This window comes from Pleuronectes platessa, chromosome 4 (genome assembly GCF_947347685.1).
Source record: "Pleuronectes platessa chromosome 4, fPlePla1.1, whole genome shotgun sequence".
Lineage (NCBI taxonomy): Eukaryota > Metazoa > Chordata > Actinopteri > Pleuronectiformes > Pleuronectidae > Pleuronectes > Pleuronectes platessa.
In genome coordinates, this window is record NC_070629.1 from 7,804,458 (window position 1) to 7,825,442 (window position 20,985).

The 20,985-nt window shown below is 40.3% G+C and overlaps 2 protein-coding genes across 2 annotated transcripts; both read left to right on the forward strand.

Annotated features, from left to right (window-relative positions):
- The first annotated feature begins 1,959 nt into the window (after positions 1-1,959).
- Positions 1,960-15,446, forward strand: erlin2 (ER lipid raft associated 2). Its single transcript, XM_053420526.1, has 12 exons — positions 1,960-2,063; positions 3,637-3,744; positions 4,390-4,471; positions 6,291-6,337; positions 6,600-6,661; positions 6,904-7,029; positions 8,195-8,268; positions 9,029-9,087; positions 11,231-11,322; positions 11,416-11,505; positions 11,770-11,849; positions 11,928-15,446. The coding sequence occupies exons 2-12, from the start codon at positions 3,638-3,640 to the stop codon at positions 12,105-12,107; spliced, it is 999 nt and encodes a 332-aa protein (XP_053276501.1). The 5' UTR covers positions 1,960-2,063; position 3,637; the 3' UTR covers positions 12,108-15,446.
- Positions 15,447-16,922: 1,476 nt separating this feature from the next.
- Positions 16,923-20,434, forward strand: ch25hl3 (cholesterol 25-hydroxylase like 3). Its single transcript, XM_053420529.1, has 2 exons — positions 16,923-17,586; positions 19,516-20,434. The coding sequence occupies exons 1-2, from the start codon at positions 17,147-17,149 to the stop codon at positions 19,865-19,867; spliced, it is 792 nt and encodes a 263-aa protein (XP_053276504.1). The 5' UTR covers positions 16,923-17,146; the 3' UTR covers positions 19,868-20,434.
- Positions 20,435-20,985: the final 551 nt, after the last annotated feature.

Genomic DNA, 20,985 nt, shown 5'->3' on the forward strand with positions numbered 1-20,985 from the left:
CCCTCAACACCCGACATTTAACGGAGCAAACAGCGGAGAAGTTCTTCAACCTGGATGACATTAAATTAACAATTGAAGTGGAGAAGTGCAGTGAGTTGTATGATCCTCGGAACATGTTGTATAAAGACAACACAAAAAAGACACATGTTGGGATGCTGTTGCTTAATGTTGGAGCAACAAGTAAGTATATGCTTTTATACTACTGGATCAACGGGTGATATTATTAGCGCTGCCCGGCGGTTCAGCGTCGCTTCAGCGTCCGGTGTAAACAGCCAAGCGCCGGCGCGATAGGGATTAGCGCGGCGCTTTGGCGTCGCCTCAGCGTTCTTTGTTCCTCTTTCAAAATGAATGCGCTGTCGATGTCTTCTAAAACAGACTCAAATGCAGCATCTACACATCTCAGCTCTCCAGCGGAAGGCATTCAACCTAAGCGCACTTTGATGACGTGGTTGATTACGTTATCGTTGATCATCTCTCCATCATCGTATAAAGCCCGCCCTGACAATCTGATTGGCCCGGTCGATTTTGTACCGGGCATAACTTCTCCCCAACGGAGCGACTCCAGACCGAACTTCCCGACCTCAAAAGTTGTGGGCGGGGCTAAGTTCGTCTGGCATCCAGGCTATCTCATCATACTTAACAATAATAGACCGGGCACTAGGACCTTGGAGAGTCTGCATCGCTGCTGCGCTGGCTTTCTCACTCTGCCAAGTAACGTCTCTCATCAAGACAGCAGGATTACAGCCAAGGAGTTTAGCTCATAGTAAATGATGCACGGAGTGAAATTGTAAGTACAGGTAGTTACAGAATGTGGCTATCTGTAGTTGTTAACGATTGTTACCTGCTTAAATTTAGGTTTACTTGAGGCAAATGAAAGGGAATATTGTAATGAGCTATGTTAACACTAAGCTAGCTAGCTAGCTATTTTGTTAGAAAATGTCTCCAGTGAGCAAGAGTGTGAACGAGCAAATTTGAAATGTAAGAAATAATCAGTTCATATTTGTGTTTTCAAATTTCACAATTTCACATTCAGCATCCTTAGGGGCTAAGCCCCCCTTTCTTTCAATCCTATAAATGTCCCTGATTAAAATTAGTATTACAACAGTAGAACTACATAGTGTTGCATCACTATTACATTCGAATAATGTGTACATCTAATATCTAATAATAATATATACACATTTATTCTCTGAGATGTTCTTCTTTTCATTACAGTTATAGAGTGGTTACCATAGCCTCTCTGTCAGCTGCAACCAGTCGGACCATTCTCCTCTTAACATTTATTTCATCCACAGAACTGCTGCTTATGGCTTTAATTCTGAGTAAAAACTCTACAAAATGTAAAACTACCCCATTTATTGCCAACAATCATATCGGGGTCAAAGTCACTCAGATTACCTTTTCTTTCTTATTTAGATATTTGTTATGACCATAAATTGAAGCACCTGACCCGTATATCTGAAGAATTCTGTTCAATGATTGTCTGATAGTGGCTTACAATTCAATTTTAGCAATAATAAAATGTAAAATTACGTCCATGCCAAGCAATGCAGGGAGTGATAAACCAGTCAGCTCAGCAAGTTTTAGATTGATATGCAGGAAAAGGAAACTTGAACAATCACAAAGATTTTGTACAAAACACAGTAGTCCAGTCGCCCCAACCGGTACTACTAATAATAATACTTATACTATCTCTAACAATAATAATCACAATAATGATAATCATCATCACCATCATTCATGTCAATGTGTTTGATTTAAAGAGATTCTGGGGGGGGTCCAGGTCCAGTCAGTATTCTTCTCTCTACAGACCTGTCACTTACCAACAAAACAAACAATATTCATGACAATTTGTCATGAATATTTATTTGAATGTTTTTCAAATAAGTGTCATCGTGCACTACTGCACACTGAAAAACAGGAGGTGCCCACAGAGGGCGCTAACGTAGCGATCTGGATGTTGAACAGTAAGATTCAGAGGAGGAGGAGGAGGAGAAGAAGAGTGTAGCGGGTGCCAAAGTACCTGCTTCGTTTGTGTTCTTGGTTTAATCTCTAATTTACAGGTAAGAGCCGCCGAGCATCCGGAACATGAGTCACTGTGTGTCTAAACTAGATCTCTGTCTCGAACCCTCTGCTTTAATATGGCCGGTGAACGTCAACAGGAGAGGAGAGGCGCAAACATGAGTTTTGCTAACTTGAATTAAAGGTTAGTCAGTATTTGGCCTTGTGTTGTGTTTCGACACTGACACTGAGGTCAAGGCTGAGACACCAAGTCAATGATATCACATCGGAACTGCTTCTCCGTTACAGGAGGCTTCAGTCGTAGAGAACACAGCCACAGAGTAACTGGCGTCCTGCTAACGCTGTTAGCCCTGAAGCTCTCTGAACCGAATCCCTTGCATATGCTTTTATATTGAAAGTTGAGTTGCCATAAAGTCAGACACACTTGTCATAATCTGATTCATTTGAATCTGTATACAATTCTTTAGACTCGCATCTTTCATTCGGCAAACTTGAAATGATGTTAATGTTTACGGTTTTAGCTTGAAACCATTTTATAAAGCTGTTGCCGCAGAGGAAGCGGTGTCCTCCACAGCTTGGGAGCTTAAACGGTTGAGGCTGAAAGACACTGTCAAATGGTTCAAGTTATTAAAACTGAATTACCCATGGTGCTTTGCCAGGAAGAAACCATCGCTTCCTCCCGGTCTGCCCATTCAGGATGTTAATCTCACTGTATTGATCATGGTATAGTTTACTTTGTCTCACATGTTCATTTCATTGAGAGTTTAATCGATTTTGTTTGTCCAAACAAGACAACTTAGTGTCCAAAGAAAAAGCTGCAGACCAGTGGCATAGATTTGTATTTATATTTTTATTTAGCATATATGAAAATAATACAGAGATCAATTTAAAAATAATAATGAAATATGGTGCAGAAGGAGGCAAAAAATCCATTGGGCTTATTAGAAAGCCTCGGCCTAAGTATGGCCTAAAATTGGAAAATACAGTATCAATATACAGAAAATTAAATGACTACCTGTGAGAGTCAGCAAACAAACAATAAGTTAAATGGACACAATCAAAACACAGTCAAACACACATTGAAGAAAGGTTAATATATAATGAGAAACAACACAGAAGCACCGGCCGCTAGATAAACATTTACTCTCTGACCAGAGCTGAGACATCCTCTTCCAACTCCCTCTGCTCAGACCAGCTACATTAAACCTTTGTATATATGTATATATATATATATATATATATATATATATGTAGAGGAGTTGAGATATTGTTTCATGTCCGTAGCAAGATGTTTATTTTACATATGCAGGAGAAGTTAGAACGTTTTCGCGCTTTAGCCATAATCCTCTTTAAGTGTGACAAGGTCACTGAGTCCCAGCTGACGCCTGGCTAAGCATGAGCTGAGATAAACCAGTGAGCAAGATGCCAACTCCAAAGTTGTTTTACTACTGCACGAGCTGCTGAGTGGTTCCTCTGGTTGGATTGACAGTTTAGTCACTTAAAGTAAGGAGGAGAGTGTCTGAACATTTCATTGTGATAAAGGAGGGACACTGTGAGAACTTTAAAAGGCAAACTGTTGATTTCCACATGCTCTCTCCTCTGTCTGCTTGTCAGGATGGCACAGTGGGGTGCCATATTCTCAATTATTGTTGCTCTTGGAGGAGCAGCACTCTTGGCCTCCGTGCACAAGATCGATGAGGGACACACTGGAGTTTACTACAGGTGAGACTTGTTTTATTTTTATCTCGATCTGAGACTATAGAGAGAGCTACTGTTAAAGTGAGACATTAAAGAAGGTAACATCTTCTTCAGAAGTCTTCGCCTTAAGAAAATTTACTTTTAATCAGCAGGTTCTGCAAATATTAGAATGTTAAGGTTGACTTAAATGTCACTCACGATTGTGACGCTTGACGGTAATCTTAGTCTTATCACTTGCACAGACATGAAGTAAGTATCAGAGTTTTCATGAGACAGTGATGACTGACACTGTTGTCTGTATTGACTCATCGTATTGTGCGGTCGATAAGCAAAGTATGATTCTTCATCTTGAAAAGAGATTCATGTGGGAAAATTCTTTATCTCTTGCAGTATGAAACAGGGTGAAGAGGTTGTGCAATGTTTGATTTCTAGACTTGTTCTCAGCAGCAGGAAAAAGGGCAATGAGAGCAAATGACTCCTGTTGCTAACAATGATTACAAAAGTAAAACTGAACTCCCTCTTGTTGTCTTAACATGAGTAATCATAATATAGTGGGTTTTCTTTGATTACAAGCTGAAGTTCCAGCAGGAAATTGTCTTGTGGTGATCAGAAGCCTACTCTGACCTATAATGATCATTTGATTTGTATATACGTTTGTCTGTATGACAGGGGAGGGGCTCTCCTGACTATCACCAGCGGCCCTGGTTTCCATCTTATGCTTCCATTTATCACAACCTACAAGTCTGTTCAGGTGAGTTACGTCAAGCAAGTTTAATATTCATAGCCTTAAGTCCCAAATCTCTGGCCTGAGATTTTCAGTTCACAGACACAACCTATTAATGGCTGTACTTTATATCACAAACAGAGTGCGTGTGAGAATTAAGCCACTTTTCCGCTTATCAAAAAACTCACTAACACTCGATAGTATCTGAATTTTGTCTGATTGGGAATGGATTTAATCAACATTCAGTCCCGGGTCAAACTACTAATCAGTAGAGACAGGTTTTCATCGTCTCTGGCTCTAATTCGTGATGTCGGACATGACTCAAGAAATCAATCATCTTTTTGCAGTCTTACTGTCATTAAAAAAATCTGCGTACCTGCTAACTGTGTAAGAGAGATATAACAATATATATAAAAATTAAAAGTGTAAACACAACATCTGAATCTTTTCCCTGGAATCCTTTCTGAATGGTCTCAATATTATATTACTGGTTATGTTATTGGACAGCCGTATTTAATTGAATATTTGAAACATCCACTGTGTCCAGGGAATAAGTGGACTTCAAATGGTCAAGACAATCACAGGCTGAAATTTTTTTGGGGGGGGGGTCATACAAAGTAATAAGAGCAAGCATGTGGTACAGGTTAAGAGGAGGCCATGCCATATCATCTGTATATGGGAGTCCTATTTATTAAGACTGACAGAAAGATGGTCTAGCCTTCAATACGAACAGTTTGCACAGTGACTAATAAGCTGGTTAGCCACATTAATGATGAACGCACTGATCATTTGCACAGAGGAAACAAGCTCAGAAGACTTCATTTCCTTTTACGGCTGATTGCAATTCTAGATGAAAGAAAAAGGGATTCCAGGACGAAGAATGGATTTTTATCAACATTATGTTATTTATTTAGCCAAAAGTCACTAAGATGCATACCTACAACAATGATCTTACAGTATAAAATTTAACTTGTGTTGTGGTGGTCGAACTGTGTAATGGTGTCACTGTATGTCTTCTCTGCTGCATTTTCTTGTTATTTATTGTTTATTCATAGGCTAATAAGCCTGCGGGTGCACTGATGCTATTATATCTTCAATAAGCTGATATCAGCTGGGATGGCACTCTGGCCTATCTCAACAGTTGTAAGTGAGGTGTGCTCTCCTCTGCTGCTCCAACACACTAAAACCCAGATGAATCAAAACAACATGCCTTTGGCAAGGTTGTGATGTTCAGGTGGTCTGGATTTCCACACTGTATGCACAACTGAAATCCGACTCTTTAATAAAAGGAGTGGAATGGTCTAATTTCAAAAAGTGTTGATGGATTGTCAGGTATTTTTACAACCAGTTCAGAGCCTGCCTGTTTAAATGGTCGGTTTACTTTGCCTATGGTGATGCTGGTTGTAGCTTTTCTTACTGAAACTGTAAAAGGGACCTGCAGTAATTTAAGCTGCTGCAGATAAAGACCTGCTGCCTTATTCAAAGTTTAGTGACTCAGTGGTTTTTGCTGCTGTTGTGAATGACAAAATCATTTCCACTGATGAGTCCAAGCAACCACTGCTTGTGGACTGTAAATTCAAAGTTTATTTATATTGAGCGGATTGCACATCCAAATCCTACCAGATTTGACACTGCACTAACTTGGGCCCTTCACAACAGACTTTCCAGGTTTGAAGCTGATGAGATGAAGTGTTCTTGAGTTATTCCTTCCACCGGCACACAGGAAGGCTGACACACAGAGATTTCAGAAATTATTCGATAGATCAGTAGATTGATGATGATGATATTGTGAGAAAAACTCTATGCCAGAAAGTTATACGTTAAATGTGAATCTTTATTTTCACAGACGACGCTGCAGACAGATGAGGTGAAGAATGTACCATGTGGCACAGGGTACGTTTGCAGTTTTCACTCACTTAAGTGGAATCCAATATGTTAAAGACACGCATTATAGCCAGCATTCATCTTGTACCAACACACTCCCTCACAGGATATTGGGTAGAATACGAAACCAACTGAGTCAGAGGTTCATCGGTGCATGTCTGAACATCTGACATCTCTCAGAGTGAACATGAAACACCTTTTATCACATTTCAGTGTTTTGAATAAAAGTGCAAATAACAAATGTGAAGTCTCTATGTTTTTCTTTTTTCAGTGGAGGAGTGATGATTTACTTCGACCGCATAGAAGTGGTGAACTATCTCGTTCCATCAGCAGGTAAACTCCACAGGCCACTAACATCAAACAGTGTATTTATTCTAAAGGCCCTGAGGTTTGTCTTTAGGATTGTGCAACTGTGAGTCAGTAAGACACAGCTGAAGATAACTTCTTTGGCACCCACAGACGCATTCAATCTCATTTTTTTGCAGCTGGCTCCAGCAGAATCAAATATAACCCTTTGCTCAGTTTTTTTTGCTATAATGTCTGACGTGTTTGAATGCCTGTTCTCTCCTCTGCAGTGTACGACATAGTGAGGAACTTCACCGCAGACTACGATAAAGCTTTGATTTTCAACAAGGTGCACCATGAGCTCAACCAGTTCTGCAGTGTTCACTCGCTGCAGGAGGTCTACATCGGCCTGTTTGGTGAGTGTTGTTCGCCACAGACTGCACCACTAAGTTGCAACCGCTCCTCTCAGTTCTTTTATTGGACAGGGAACAGTTTCAACGAACAGCATGGATTCAGTCTGTGGCCAAGGGAACAAAACACCCTGCATTTATGGGTTTTCCAATTAGGTCTCATTAAACGCTACGATGCATATGGAATTTATTGAAGCAACACATGTGAGTGTGGAAATCTATCCATCTTACAACAGTCAACAGAGTGCGGACACAACCATGTTGTGAAAACAAGAAACGCACTTATGGATTATTTATCAGACGAATAATGTAGGATTTTTTTTATTTGCAGATCACTTCTCTTAATAAGTTAATTTTACTTCTGATCTCAACACTAATGAAATATTTATGAGAAATTATGGCCAGATATCTGAAGTTGACTGATATATTGGACAGTACTTTTGCACTGATCATTTGACTATGTAGTAGTTATATGAATAGTAGAGTTTTCAATGGTCACAGACAGTAACGGTTCTCTGATATGTGGATTAATTGTGTTGAGACCCTGACTCAGACCAGTGTGTTACTTCTTACATTAATTAGCAGCAAAGTCCCTCCAGAATTACAGTCAGGATGTCTCACTACATACCTAGTAACCACATCCGAAGGACTGTTCTCTGGCATGCTACGGTTTCACAATAAGTATTTTTACAAAGTTTCTTTCAGAATAGGGCGATGTAAACTTAACTTTAATTAAATACACATTTGTTTTATTAATGAAATCACTAAACTGAACCACATATGAAAGAGCCATTTTCAAGCTGCTGAGGGGGATTTGTTAAAAAAATTAAGTTGGATTAATTTTTAAAGCCATGATGGGCTTCTTGGTATATTATTGAAGAAGCAAAAGCAAGTAGCTTAAAATCTGTTTTCATACATAAACGAAAAATGACCAAACAAGTGAATTTTGGGCATTCCACAGTGTTTGTCTTTCACATACGAGGAACACAGCAGGAGATTGTCCGAGTCAAACGGTTCACAGCAGAAGAAAAATATCCGGAACAGGTTAGGGAAGGTGTCTAGGTAGAACAAGCATCATATGTAAACTGTTATGTCTGGATGAAGCTCTAAGGGGAACACCTGCTGTGTGATACCGTTTTTTATTGAAGTTACTCCCTCTTTTCCCACTCAGACCAAATTGATGAAAACCTGAAGTTGACGCTACAAGAGGATCTAACATCCATGGCACCTGGACTCATCATACAGGTACAGGGAGACCCTCAGAAAGCCTGCAGTCAAAACAACGTTTATTTATTCTGTTGACATTGACTTTCTCAATTCCAGTTTATTTAAAAAAAACACAGCTTGGTTAGTGCAGTTAACTATTGATTTAAGGAATTTATCAAATGAGCTCTCGGTCATGTATTTGTCACAGTTTTGACAATTTTATATCGGGTATAGCATAATATTAAATTGTGTAGTATTGGCTTGATTGTGGTAAATGGTGTGTATTTGTATAGCACTTTACTAGGCTGGAAAATCCCCCAAGCACTTTACAGTGAAGTTTCGCCATTCAACCATTCACGCACGCACGCACGCATGCACGCACACACACACACACATTCCTACTTTCACAGCACCTCTCCTGGCACATTCATCATAAGAACACAATACTTTGTTTTGTGACAAAAGTTATGATAAGGTGTGGTTCCCCTCCTGTTGAATCCTTACACACACTCATTTATATATGTGGGTGTGAAATGTTTTACTGGGCTTTAACTCTCCGGCATTAGGATTCCTGTAAATCTCCAGAATCACTTGAAGTAACAATTGCTCTTGTCTCTCTGTAGAACCAGTTATCCTACAGTTCAGGGGGTGTTTGAAAATAAGTCTTTTTCTCAGGGCTTCTCTCCAACAGTTTTTTCTAACTTGCACATTTTTTTTTAATGACATGTTTCTTATTACGCCCCTGCTGTCTTCGTCGAACTACTTCAGTTTCTCTTTTGGTGTCTCATGTGGTCAACAGGCGGTGCGTGTGACAAAGCCCAACATCCCAGAGAGCATCCGGCGAAACTATGAGCTCATGTAAGTTTTTTTTGTCTGTGTCCAACAAGGATTGTTCCCTATCCCCCGAAGGCCTGAATTATATATTTATGTTCATCCAACTCTCGCCTGCCAAGTCTCATAGAGAAGCAACACTCTGCTGTTTCATGTCAGTGAGCTCCTAGTTTGGCTTCATGGCTCAACAGGATGTGCCTCGTCACAGGAAATTTGATCTGAAGAAGAAATAGATTTACAGTAAGTTCTAGTCATATTCAGGAAAACACTGTGAGGCATCAGACAGACTGTGGAGAGTGGTAGTCTTCCAATGAGACGTGTAATGTTAAATAACAGACAGAGTTTTTATTTTAGTTTATGCAACAGGCATGTCCCAACTTATCTTAAGGTGTGTATATTTGATGGTGTAACTGTGGTGGGTCCAACTCTGTATTGTGTTGTGCTGGGCATGCACAGTTCCCTTACTTTGCAAAGCACAGCATATCAGCATAACTGTTTGCAACTGTAGAGAAACATGCCCAGGGTCAATTTTACATAGATACTCTCTGTGGTTTATCCACGAACATTCCACAGTAAAAATAAACAAATTAGCATTTACACAGAAATTTACACAGAAACCTGATGTAAGCTTTTAGGAGATGTGCACGAATACACTGATTGGAGCAAAGTAGGCATGTTCCTTTCACCAAATTCAGTGTGACAACTGATTGCAAAATATACACTCACTCTCTCCCATCACAGCCCTTAACTTTTCCCTCCTCATGTTGAGCAACTGTCAGTGTTATAGATGAATCACACGGATGTCGCTGTCTAGTGATGAACTGAGACAAAAGGGGGATTCACTTTGTAACCTGTGGCTGAGTTTCAGCTTCCTCAATCATCACTCTTAATATTTCACTAATCCTCTGAAAAAATATTGCATAATTTGGCACATTTATCAGAAACGACTTGCAACTTAGCTTCACACAAAGCATCATCACAGTAGGAAATCTTAGTAAGTACTGAATCTGTTCTATAAGACAAAGTGTAGGAGATCCAGTATCCAGAGGAAATACTATATTTAACTTTCATACTTTTATTTTCCCTTTCCAATTAGTGGTTCACAGTACTTTCACTTTTGTTTTTACAGCCTGTGCGAAAGTGTGGGTCTTTGTGTGGCTTACTCTGCCCTCCAGACATGGAAGCAGAATTTGAAATATGACAATAGCTGTTGGTAAAGTTAATCCAGTCTGAAAGTTAAAATTGCATACAACATCATCTGCAGGGAAAAGAAGCCACATCTTCTCAGTCTCTAGATAGATTGTTTTAATTTAGTGGGACTGTCTGTAATTAAAAATGTTTCAGTGCAGTGGAAAGAGTAACAGTACTGTGCACTCAAGTAAGACAACTGTTACTTAAAACAATTTTCATTCAAATATAAGTAAAAACTACCTCAGATAAAAGTACAAAGTGAGTGTGTTAATGTGTTCTGGGTAAACATTACTGTTACATTTTAAATAGGTGTGGGATGATGTGCAAAAATGTTGATAAATAGTTTTATATGCAAGCACATCTTTAGGCTACAAGTCTATCAGTATTTCAATGCATATCAACTGATCATTGATAATAACACGGATAATTATCAACACTGCTGGGGTGTCCATAGACTTGTTTAAATTTTAAGCTAAAATAATTAAAGCCCCTTCCCCTGAGAAAAAAAGGAAAGGGCGAGCTGTATAAACAACCAAATCCACCGCAGCCGCAGCCAAAAAAAACACAACAACAAATGCTTCTGGCTACTCAGGCGTGCAGGGAAATTCAGAGTCTTTGTCTCACGCATCCTCTTACCGGTTTCCAAATATAACTACTCTCAGCATTCAACATGTTGCTTAATTTGAACAAGTGCCTCAAAAGGCAAACATTTAACGTCATTCAATCTAAAGTGAAGGTTTGGTTATACTAACTATGATTACACCTCTGCACGTGTGTTAAAGTTGGAGGAATTTGGAATAATGTGACCAAACCCAACACTGCAGTAAGGTGTTCATTGTCCTGCCCTCTAACACTGTCAACAGGGGAGTGGGGCAGATGTTAATCAGGCCTGTTCTGCACGTGCCCACACAGCCCTGAGGATTCAGAGAAACGAGCGAAAACCCCTTTTTTATGGTAAAGTGTGCTTTAATCACTCCAGGGAGAGCGAGAAGACCAAGCTGTTGATCTCTGCACAGACACAGAAGGTTGTGGAGAAGGAGGCAGAGACCGAAAGGATCAAAGCTGTGATAGGTGAGAGAGAGCAGAGAAAACGGTAATTGGTGCGGTTTGTTGTCGATGGAGCTTCGTGAAAAACGGTTTGATCATAATTCTTTTGTTATGCAGAGGCGGAGAAATTGGCACAAGTGGCAGAGATCAAGTTTGAACAGAAAGTCATGGAGAAGGAAACAGAGAAAAAGATTTCTCAAATTGAAGGTTTGTCTCCAGTCAGTCGAAGAAGTACTCAATTGCTTACCACTGATTCACTCTTCAGTTTGTTCACAGATATTGCTACAACATGTGTTAGTACTTAGCTCTCCCCCTCTATTTGTGTCCGACAACCAGATATATGGCCCCAGAGAATCGGCTGTTAAAATGGAACTTGTTTATTTAACCATCTTTCTTAGTTTTGGACCTGTAAAATAATGTGGACCTTTCAAAACAAACCTCCTGGTGACTCTGACTGTTTGTGATTTCTAGATGGTGCTTTCCTGGCCCGGATGAAAGCCAGGGCAGATGCAGACTTCTATACAGCTCAGAGAGCTGCCGAGGCCAATAAGGTAAAGAGGCAGGACATCAGGTAATGGAGTGACTAAACAGACTTTTTTGTAACTTGAATTGTGTTGCCACTCTTGCAGATGAAGTTAACACCTGAGTACCTGCAGCTAATGAAGTACAAGGCCATCGCAGCCAACAGTAAGATCTACTTTGGGAACGACATACCCCAGATGTTTGTGGACTCTGGCTCTGCAGGGAGCTCCATGAAAGTCTCTGCAGCCATGGACATTATGGCTGAGCAGATCCTGGACATGGATTAAGTAGTGGGACGCACAGGACCACCCGGGGGTGGAGGACTGTCTGTTGGAGGGTAGTAGCCTGACCCACAGGCTGCCAGGTTCACCTTCTGACTCAGAGAAGTTCTGCTGACAAGGGCCGGTATTTCTCAAATATCTCAGAATCACTGCTAGAAGCCATGTTAAAAATTCATTAGAAAGTTGAAAAAAATCCCTATAAGTTAAAATTCCTCTTCCTCAGAGAAGAGCACTGGAGATATTTTCCTATTCTCGTTGTTTTGATTAGGAATGGTACCATCTACTCAGAACCATAATATAGGTGGAGGAAAAACTAGATGATATAGCATCGCCAATGGATGACAAGCCCCTTTAAAACTGACATTAGCCAACGCAGCAACTTTTTATTATAGTAATTTAGCCTATGCACAGCTTTATTTGGCCCATGTGGCAAGTGTACCCACTTACAACCAAACCAAAATCTCTCATTGCTTGTGTGTTAAACTGTGTTATCCCTCATGTGACGTGTTCTAATTGAGCATTAAAGTAGTGATATTTGTTGCCTGTTGTTACGCTGCATTGTCCTTGTTACATGAATTGACCATTTGCTAAAAGCCTCATTCCTCTGAAGCCATTCTCAGACCTGAACTCAGACCGCTATGTGAACGCCTTTCGCCTATGAAAACTGCGGCAGGAGATTTTCAATGCAGCAGATTGTCAATGCGGCAGGTGACAGGAAGTGCAGCATAAATAGACAGGGCTTAATGTATAAATTCCTACGCTGATCACATTATTGCAAACAGCACATTGACACTACCGTCGATATGCTGCTCAAAGCATGCTGAAACAGACACTTTTAGCATATATTTTTTTCTGTAGCCGTGTTGGCAAACTAGCGCCAACATGAGCGCCATCAGCTGGTTGAAATGAGGACAACAGCTGACTTTCTAATGTCGCCAACTAATTTATATCATTAGTAGAACCCAGTCAAAACGGATTCTGTTAATATGCAGTTTAAGGTTGCATACATGATGTGATGCTAACGGGCTGTTCCAACAAACAGTCATCATTGTAGGCGTGAATTTGGGTAATCTGGGAACTTGGGTACTGTGGGACACGACTAATCTTCACTCTGTTTATTTCATGATCTAACAAATTCTAGTCAACAGGACTTTTACTATAAATTAGCATAGACATCATGTGACTGAAATCACATGACTTCACGGGGATGATGTCACAGAAAGGGGTGGGGAAAATGTAAATTTGAAGCTCCCCCTTGGAATTGCATAACAAGATCAATTACATATGATTCTGACAATAATGTTAATGATATAAATGTATCATCAATAAGACAATGTTCCCTGAGTAGCCCCAATAGAATGGTGAATGAATAATCTTTTTTTTTATATATGATACACCTTGAATGTATTTAATTAATTTGAGATTCATAATTTAAGATAGAATTCTTTATGAAAAAACTTATTGTTGACATTTCCATGAATAATTTCTTATTCAACTTTCTGTCCTTTTTTCTGAGCTTGGCTCAGAAACATCTACGTTGATTTAATGTGTAAACAGATATTGGAATCAATCGCAGAAATCGAAGTTGCAAAAAATGTCCCAGATTACCAGAATTCGCCCTAACCAGTGGATTGACTGAGGATTTACAAGACACCGACATAATGACAACTTTAGACCTCGGAACCAAAGCAAAGTTGCTACTATGTTTTGTAAGCTAGTTAGCCAGTTAACCATTGCAGTTTACGTTACAGCAGATAACACAGTTTGATCAGTTTCAACCCTTTTTGCTTTCGGGCTCTGAGTCTTTTAAAGGTGATTCGAATGACACCATCCTTTTGACTCCTTTCAATACAGATTACCACTCTTTCTACATCCCCATCAACACCACCTTTGGAGGGGTTGAAAAAATGCAAAAAGAACTGTTTAAATCTAGATGATCTTTTTTTAGGAAACCTAGTTGATGTCAGTGATCATTTTATAATACAAATATTTAAAATGATTATAATGTTGACGGTGCTAAATGGAGGAGCAAACATATGCGTCACCCTGAGGATAATGTTCTGGGATTCTGAACAGGCTGAAAAATACTGGCCCAAATCAGATCTGTCACTGAAGACAAATCACAGGGAAGATGAATGTACTGTGTGACTGTCTCCACCAACATCGTTTCCTTTTGTTTTATATGTTTTTGTAAAATTTCTCTTCAGCACTGACGACTTATTGAATTGACTTCGGACCACATCTTTGCTGTTGATGTGTAAACAACTTTTTGTGTGAGACTGAACCTGTAGTGGAGACTATGTTTGTGCAATTATTTGTTTAATGTTTTGCATCAGGATTTTATTGGAAAAAAAAAAGATGGAGTTGATGTGACGTTGGAGCAGCATTTTATACTTTTGTTTGATAACCAAACTATAGATATGTAACATCAGCTCCATTTAGCCATTTTTAAGGATAATTATAGAAAGCATTGCATGTGTGTCATGTAAGAATCTCTACAGGACACGTAGTTTCCAAGTAGAGATTTTTCTTTGAGCCTTCGGCAACATGACCCACCGTCCAGTAGGAGGAAGAGGTCGTAGGATGTGAGATGAAGAAAGCGATAATATGTAAGTCATAGTCTGTAAGAGTCAGTTATTCTCTGTGGACACTTGAAACCTTTTTCATAGACATCTTGAGATGGTCAGGACCAAAAAACGCGTTGTTTACTTTGTACAATTTGTCCAACTGTTGAAAAAAGGTTCATGTTTGATTGTCAGTTTTGTGTTGTGGCACAGAATGCAAGTTAGTCACCAAATGAAAAAGAACCACGCAACACACTGTCAACATCAGAGTCATTTCATTTCATAGCTCAAGGTTTAGTAAGAAGTTAGAACCACATTTGTTTTAGTCATGTTTCGCAACTGATCCAGGGAAATTGGTTTCCTTTTTTTCCAGAGTCTTTAACACAAAGCTAAGAATCTTTTCTCCTGAATTCACTATAACCTACTACAAACAGATATTATGTTCTTAATCACTCCAATCTGCTGATTTCCTCAAAAGTTGGTCTAGTGAACCCTCAAAGTGACGACTGTCATTTTAGTTCTTTTTGGATTGATTTAGAATTATGACGACTTGAAGGGCCAATGCTTTTGCACTGATTTTAATAGTTTGTGCAATTGGGATTTTGTCATTAGATAATAAAGCACCATGGGTTATTGTGTGAGAACTCACTGGCATTATGAAGACTTTTGTTATGTATATTTAAAGTGCACTGTGATCTAGGATGATTATTCTTATTATTAAAATTGTATAAAAGACAATAAGTGTGTTTTGAACCCAATAAAATGTTGAATATTTAAACAACTCTTAAAATCCTGCTGGGTTATTTTTGAAGTTGATACTGAAGAGTTACAATGTTCAGACAGATAGACAGACACTTAGAAGAGCCATATTCCAATGGAACCCTAACAACATATATTCATATACATGATGTTGATATATATATATATATATTTGTGTTTATATGAAAAGAGGTGGATGGATTGCTTGAATCACATAATAATTTACTTACTTATAATTCCTTATCAGGCTCCAGCAGTAAGTTGTTAAAGACTGCAGCTTGTCCAGAATTTTAAATTCTTCTCCTCACTTACAAGGCCCTTAATATTATGACACCATCATATCTTAAAGAGCTCATAGTACCATATATCTCTACTAGAGCACTGCACTCCAAAGAACTCAGGCTTACTTGTTGTCCCTCAAGTCTCTAAAAGCAGAGTAGGAGCCAGAGCTTTCAGCTATCAAGCTCCTCTCCTGTGGAATCATCTTCTAGTTTCTGTTCCGGAGGCCGACATCGAGTCGGCTTTAAACCTTCCTCTTTGATAAAGCTTATAGTTACAGCTGGTCCAGGTCTGTCTTGGGCCTGCTCTTAGTTATGCTGCTGTAGGTCTAGAATGTAGGGGGACACATGACACATGGAGCTTCTCTCTCCTCTTCTCCCTCTTTATCAAATAAATGTGCCATCAATACATGTTACTGACTTGACTTCTTCCTCTGAGTCCTTGTGTGTGTCCCTGATCACTGCTATGGCCACGTTGTGGATCCTTTTGATTGTGTTGGTGGATCATGATTCTGTTGGCAGCTGATCGTGGACTATTATTTTCAACAAGACTGCTTGTCATACAATACGCCTACTCACATACTCATTACTCCTCAATTCATCTGTCATTGCTACTCCCTTCATCTCTATCAGAAATGTTCTTATGCACAAATACTTTAAGCATTGACACATTTTTCCATTATGTTACAAACTGTTTCTTCTAATCAATATTTAAGTACAGTTATTTTGCTGATGTTAACAGTTACATCTGTTGCACTTCTGTCGGTCCTGAGAGAGGGAATCGTTGTGGCAATTCTGCAATCCCACTCCGACAACGAGGGACGAGACACAATTCTCTTAGAGTATTGTCACACTTCAACGCTCAGAGCATGGTGCCCAAGACAAAGGTTAGTTTGTTATATGCACCCTTATGGGAAGCTGTTCCTTACAATGGGATTGATTTATTGATATCCTATACATATTCCACAATGTACAATGTGTGGAAATAAAATGTCACTCGTTTAAAAGCTTGTTATTAGACCATCAGGTTTTTTCCAGTGACGCAAATTGCTTGTTCTAATTAGACACTCATGTCAGAATTCCCCCCGCTTCCCGCACCGGGTCTACACATCAATGCCGTGGAATTGAGCCCCCTGTCACAGTTTTCCAATGAAATGATGCACGTTACACAATACCACCTCCCAACGTCCGTATGCATCATATCTGTGTGACTCCTCCTTCTACAAAAAACGGTAGAAAAAAGTCCCTAGCAGACTCTTTTCTCTCTTTGTGAAGAAGTGGAGCGGCAGCAGAGGGAAATCTCACGCATTAGATAACTCGTTGGAACTTTAATATACTCTGAAGATAAATCATAACAGCTGCTCTCTGAGAGAAGAAACAAGTAACTCTTTGTCTAAGTCCGGAGCAGAGCGCATGATGCGGAGGTGAGAAGGTGAAGCCAGTGATGAACCTATCGTCCTCAGAGCAGGGGGAAGCGTGTGCGCGTGTCCTGCAGGGCCTGTGGGTGCGTGTGAGAGCTGGACAGGAGGATATCCTGCTCTCTCCGTACCTGCCCGCGTCCTGCGCCTTCCTCACGCACCTCCTCCTCTGCGCACCTTTCCTGGCGCTGGACACGCTGGGCGGCGTGTGTCGGCGGGTCCGCTCCTGGAGGATCTCCGCGGGTTCGGGGCCGCCGCCGTCTGTCCGCCGGTGGTTCGGCTGTTTTTGGACCGTGCTGTACCGATACCTGACCGCCATCCTGCCCGCCACCGTGCTCTTCCAGACCCTCCGGAGCCCCGCGTTACCGGCGCTGGCCCCATCCTGCTGGCAGCTCTTCGTGGAGGTCTGCGCGTGTATTCTGCTGTTTGACTCGCTCTACTTCATATGGCACTTCACCATGCACAGGTGACCATCACACGCCTGTTCAATGCATTTTATTTGATGTGTTTATATATCATCATTATACTGTATAACGGCTCTTATTATACGCCCCAGGGGTCTCATTTATAACCGTTGCGTGCGCACAAAACGGGGCCTGAAACGTACGCACGCCACTTCTCATGCCAACGTTGGGATTTATAAAAACAAACTTGACGGGATAATGTGCGTATTTCCACGCAAACTCTGACCCATGCGTACGAACGTTTTGGAGAACGGGAAAGTTGAGACGCAGACGCGAAGTGGTGAACTGAAGCAGATTATTGATCCAGTTCATCATTTACATTAACACCAACAACTTAGTTGTGCTCGCGCGACATTTCGGTTGCACACGAACCTTTTAATTTAAATATATATAAAACAACTGACTGCAAATTTACGGAGCCGAGTCATTAATAGGGTTTGATAATATCTTCTAACACTGTGCGTGTATCATCAAGTTACTGCAGTGAACATGACTGTGCCATCAGGCGCACAGGATATCACTTACAAGAAATGAAGAAACTTTCCAAGTAATATCCCAGAGTGGAGGAGAGGATCCACTGATGTGAGGGAATCGGTCAGATGCGCTAAATAGATAAATCTGCCATGACAGTGGTGCGTGGTTCTGCGTGATGTGTGCAAGCAATTGGAAGGATGAAGAAGAATAGGGGTTCAGCATGTCAGATCAGCTGATATATATTATATTGATCTGCCAACTTTACTGAACTAGATCTGTGATATTTGTTTTGCTTCAGGCTCCGTTCTTTCTATCACACACTCACACATTGTGTAGTGGAGTGTGACAGTAAAGCAGAAGTAGAAACTAATCGAGTACACATACGGAAGAAACGATCATATGTTGACTAACATTGTGGGGTTTCCACTTTTATTTAAAGGTTCCGTGTGTAAGATGTAGCGACGTCAAGTAGTGAATTTGCGTGTTGCAGCTGAACACCCCTCACCTCACACTCCCCTTCCAACCATGAAGAAGAACCTGTGGTAGCCTTCAGTTGTCATCAAAACTCAAAAGATGTTTAGTTTGTCCAGTTTAGGCTACTGTAAAAAACATGGTGGCCTCCGTAGAGAACCCCCCCCCCCCCCCCCCCCCCCATGTTGTAAAATTTAAATATAAAGGGCTCATTCAAGGATAAAGAAAACATCAATTTGTACAAGTTAGATGAAACACACTAGTGAAAACATCACTAGGATTATTTTTGCATTACATTTCTGCCGATATATCCTTTTTAGCTTAATCTTACACACTTAACCCTTAAGTAAAGGATGTGAGAAGATCGACTGATATTGTCGATGATATGGGATACATTGTTCTACCTCTCTATCCTGAAATAATTGGTTTAAATCCATCTTCTCTCCAGCTTATGAAGATGAGTTGACTCGATGAACTATGCGGTTCAAAAAAACAATTCTGTTCCAACAGGTTGAACGCGGTTTACCTTAATGACATTAAATGGGATTACAAACAACAGGCAGGCATTTGTATTAAATAACATTGATCCTATTTCAAGACCCAATCTTTAACATAGATTGTTTTTGTAGCTCATTTTAGATCTATCTATCACTAACATCAATCAGGTGAAAAAAGAGATTACTCGTATGTATTGGTTGTATTGATACTGCTGGAGCTTCTGCACAAACATGCCAAGTAAGTTGCATAGAAAAGATTAAACATAAATAAAAGTGCAGTGAAAAGTGAAGCAACAGAAGCCAAGATATACCGACGTCAAGGGGTGAGGATTTTCCCTATGAACCTGAACTCTGCTTTAAAAGTAAATGTCTTGTACTGCTGGTAGTAATACTGGTATAATGAGTAAAACTTGCTTTTGGTTTCGTAATACCACAGAGAAACTAAGTGAGCGGGATAAGTAAAGGCTCTTTGTGTGTGTGCTTCATCAGGTTTCCCTGGCTCTACCGCAACATCCACCAGCTGCACCACCAGCACCGGGTGCCCTTTGCCCTGGCAGCCCAGGATGCCAGCTCCACTGAGCTGCTGTCCCTGCTGCTGCTGGCTCTGAGCAGCGCCTGGATGGTGGGCTGCCACCCTCTGAGCGAAATCCTCTTTCACCTCCTCAACAGCTGGATGGCAGTAGAAGACCACTGTGGCTACAATCTGCCCTGGGCTCTGCACAGACTGCTGCCCTTTCTGGGAGGAGCCCCCTTCCACCACGCCCACCACAGCCGACACAATGGCAACTACGCCCCCTACTTTACCCACTGGGACCACCTCTTTGGCACATACATTTCATGAGTGGCGTATACATCCAGAGTGGTGTTACTGCTACATGCAGCAGTTTGGGGCTTAATGGCCAACATGAATTGAAGGATTTCTTCTGTCGATCTTTCTTTCCTGATCAGATGCTCACATAATCATGGATCTGTAAAGTTTTTACATTTCAACAAACTTGCTCCCTATAAAGAACTGTATGCACTATCTTTCCTTGATAACTTCACGATGTTTGTGGACCAATCTAATTTTCCCAAGCAGCGTGTGATACACAAAGCGTGAATGCTGACAAGGCGGATGAACATCTGGCTTGTTCCACAGCAAGTGAATGCAGCTTGTGGTGAGAAGATAAAGCGGCAACATGATCGAATCAAGACAATGAAGCTATAAAAAAAAATGATTGATCAAATGAGCAACATATGTGCTTGTGTTTGGATGGATTAGTGGGCTTTCATACTGTTTGTATGGGCCAAGGCAGCTCATAACTGACACATTTGGATATAAATCTTTATTTTGTGCAAAATGTAAGTATTTCAGTGGAACTCTCAACAATGTAAGACAATAAAAATAAATATATATTTATATACTAGATGATAATTGTTTTTGTAAAGATTCTTTCATATTCAAGCAGATGATTTTGAAGTGTTTTTGTGAATCACCTATTCTAAACAAGGAATTTGAAAAAGATTGGATTCTTTTTGGTTTTAGGTTTCGACTTGTTTTGTGCTGGAATGCTGAGCGATCTGTGTGTACTCGTCCATACTCTGAGTTCCGCTGGAATTTGGATTGGTAATCAAAACCATGTGGGGTTTTTCTTTCTTACAAAACCACGTGTTCAGAGGTGAGTAGCCATTAAGTCACTATTGGGAGCTGTAACCTTTTTTTTAACTGCACCGCCACACTAAAAATCCAGTTACCTCCTCCACTTCACTACTGTGGGATGAATCTTATATGACTCACCATGGGAAGCAAAATGCATTACTTGCAATGCTTGCAGGGAGATAAAGAGTGTTGTCACCTCAGCAATGAGATCTTATTAGCCATTCCTCAATTGCAGCAGACTATACAATAACTAATCTTATATTTTCTGGAGGTCTGTGGTGAGTTAAAGTCATTACTTTTAATGAAGAGTGACAGTTGAA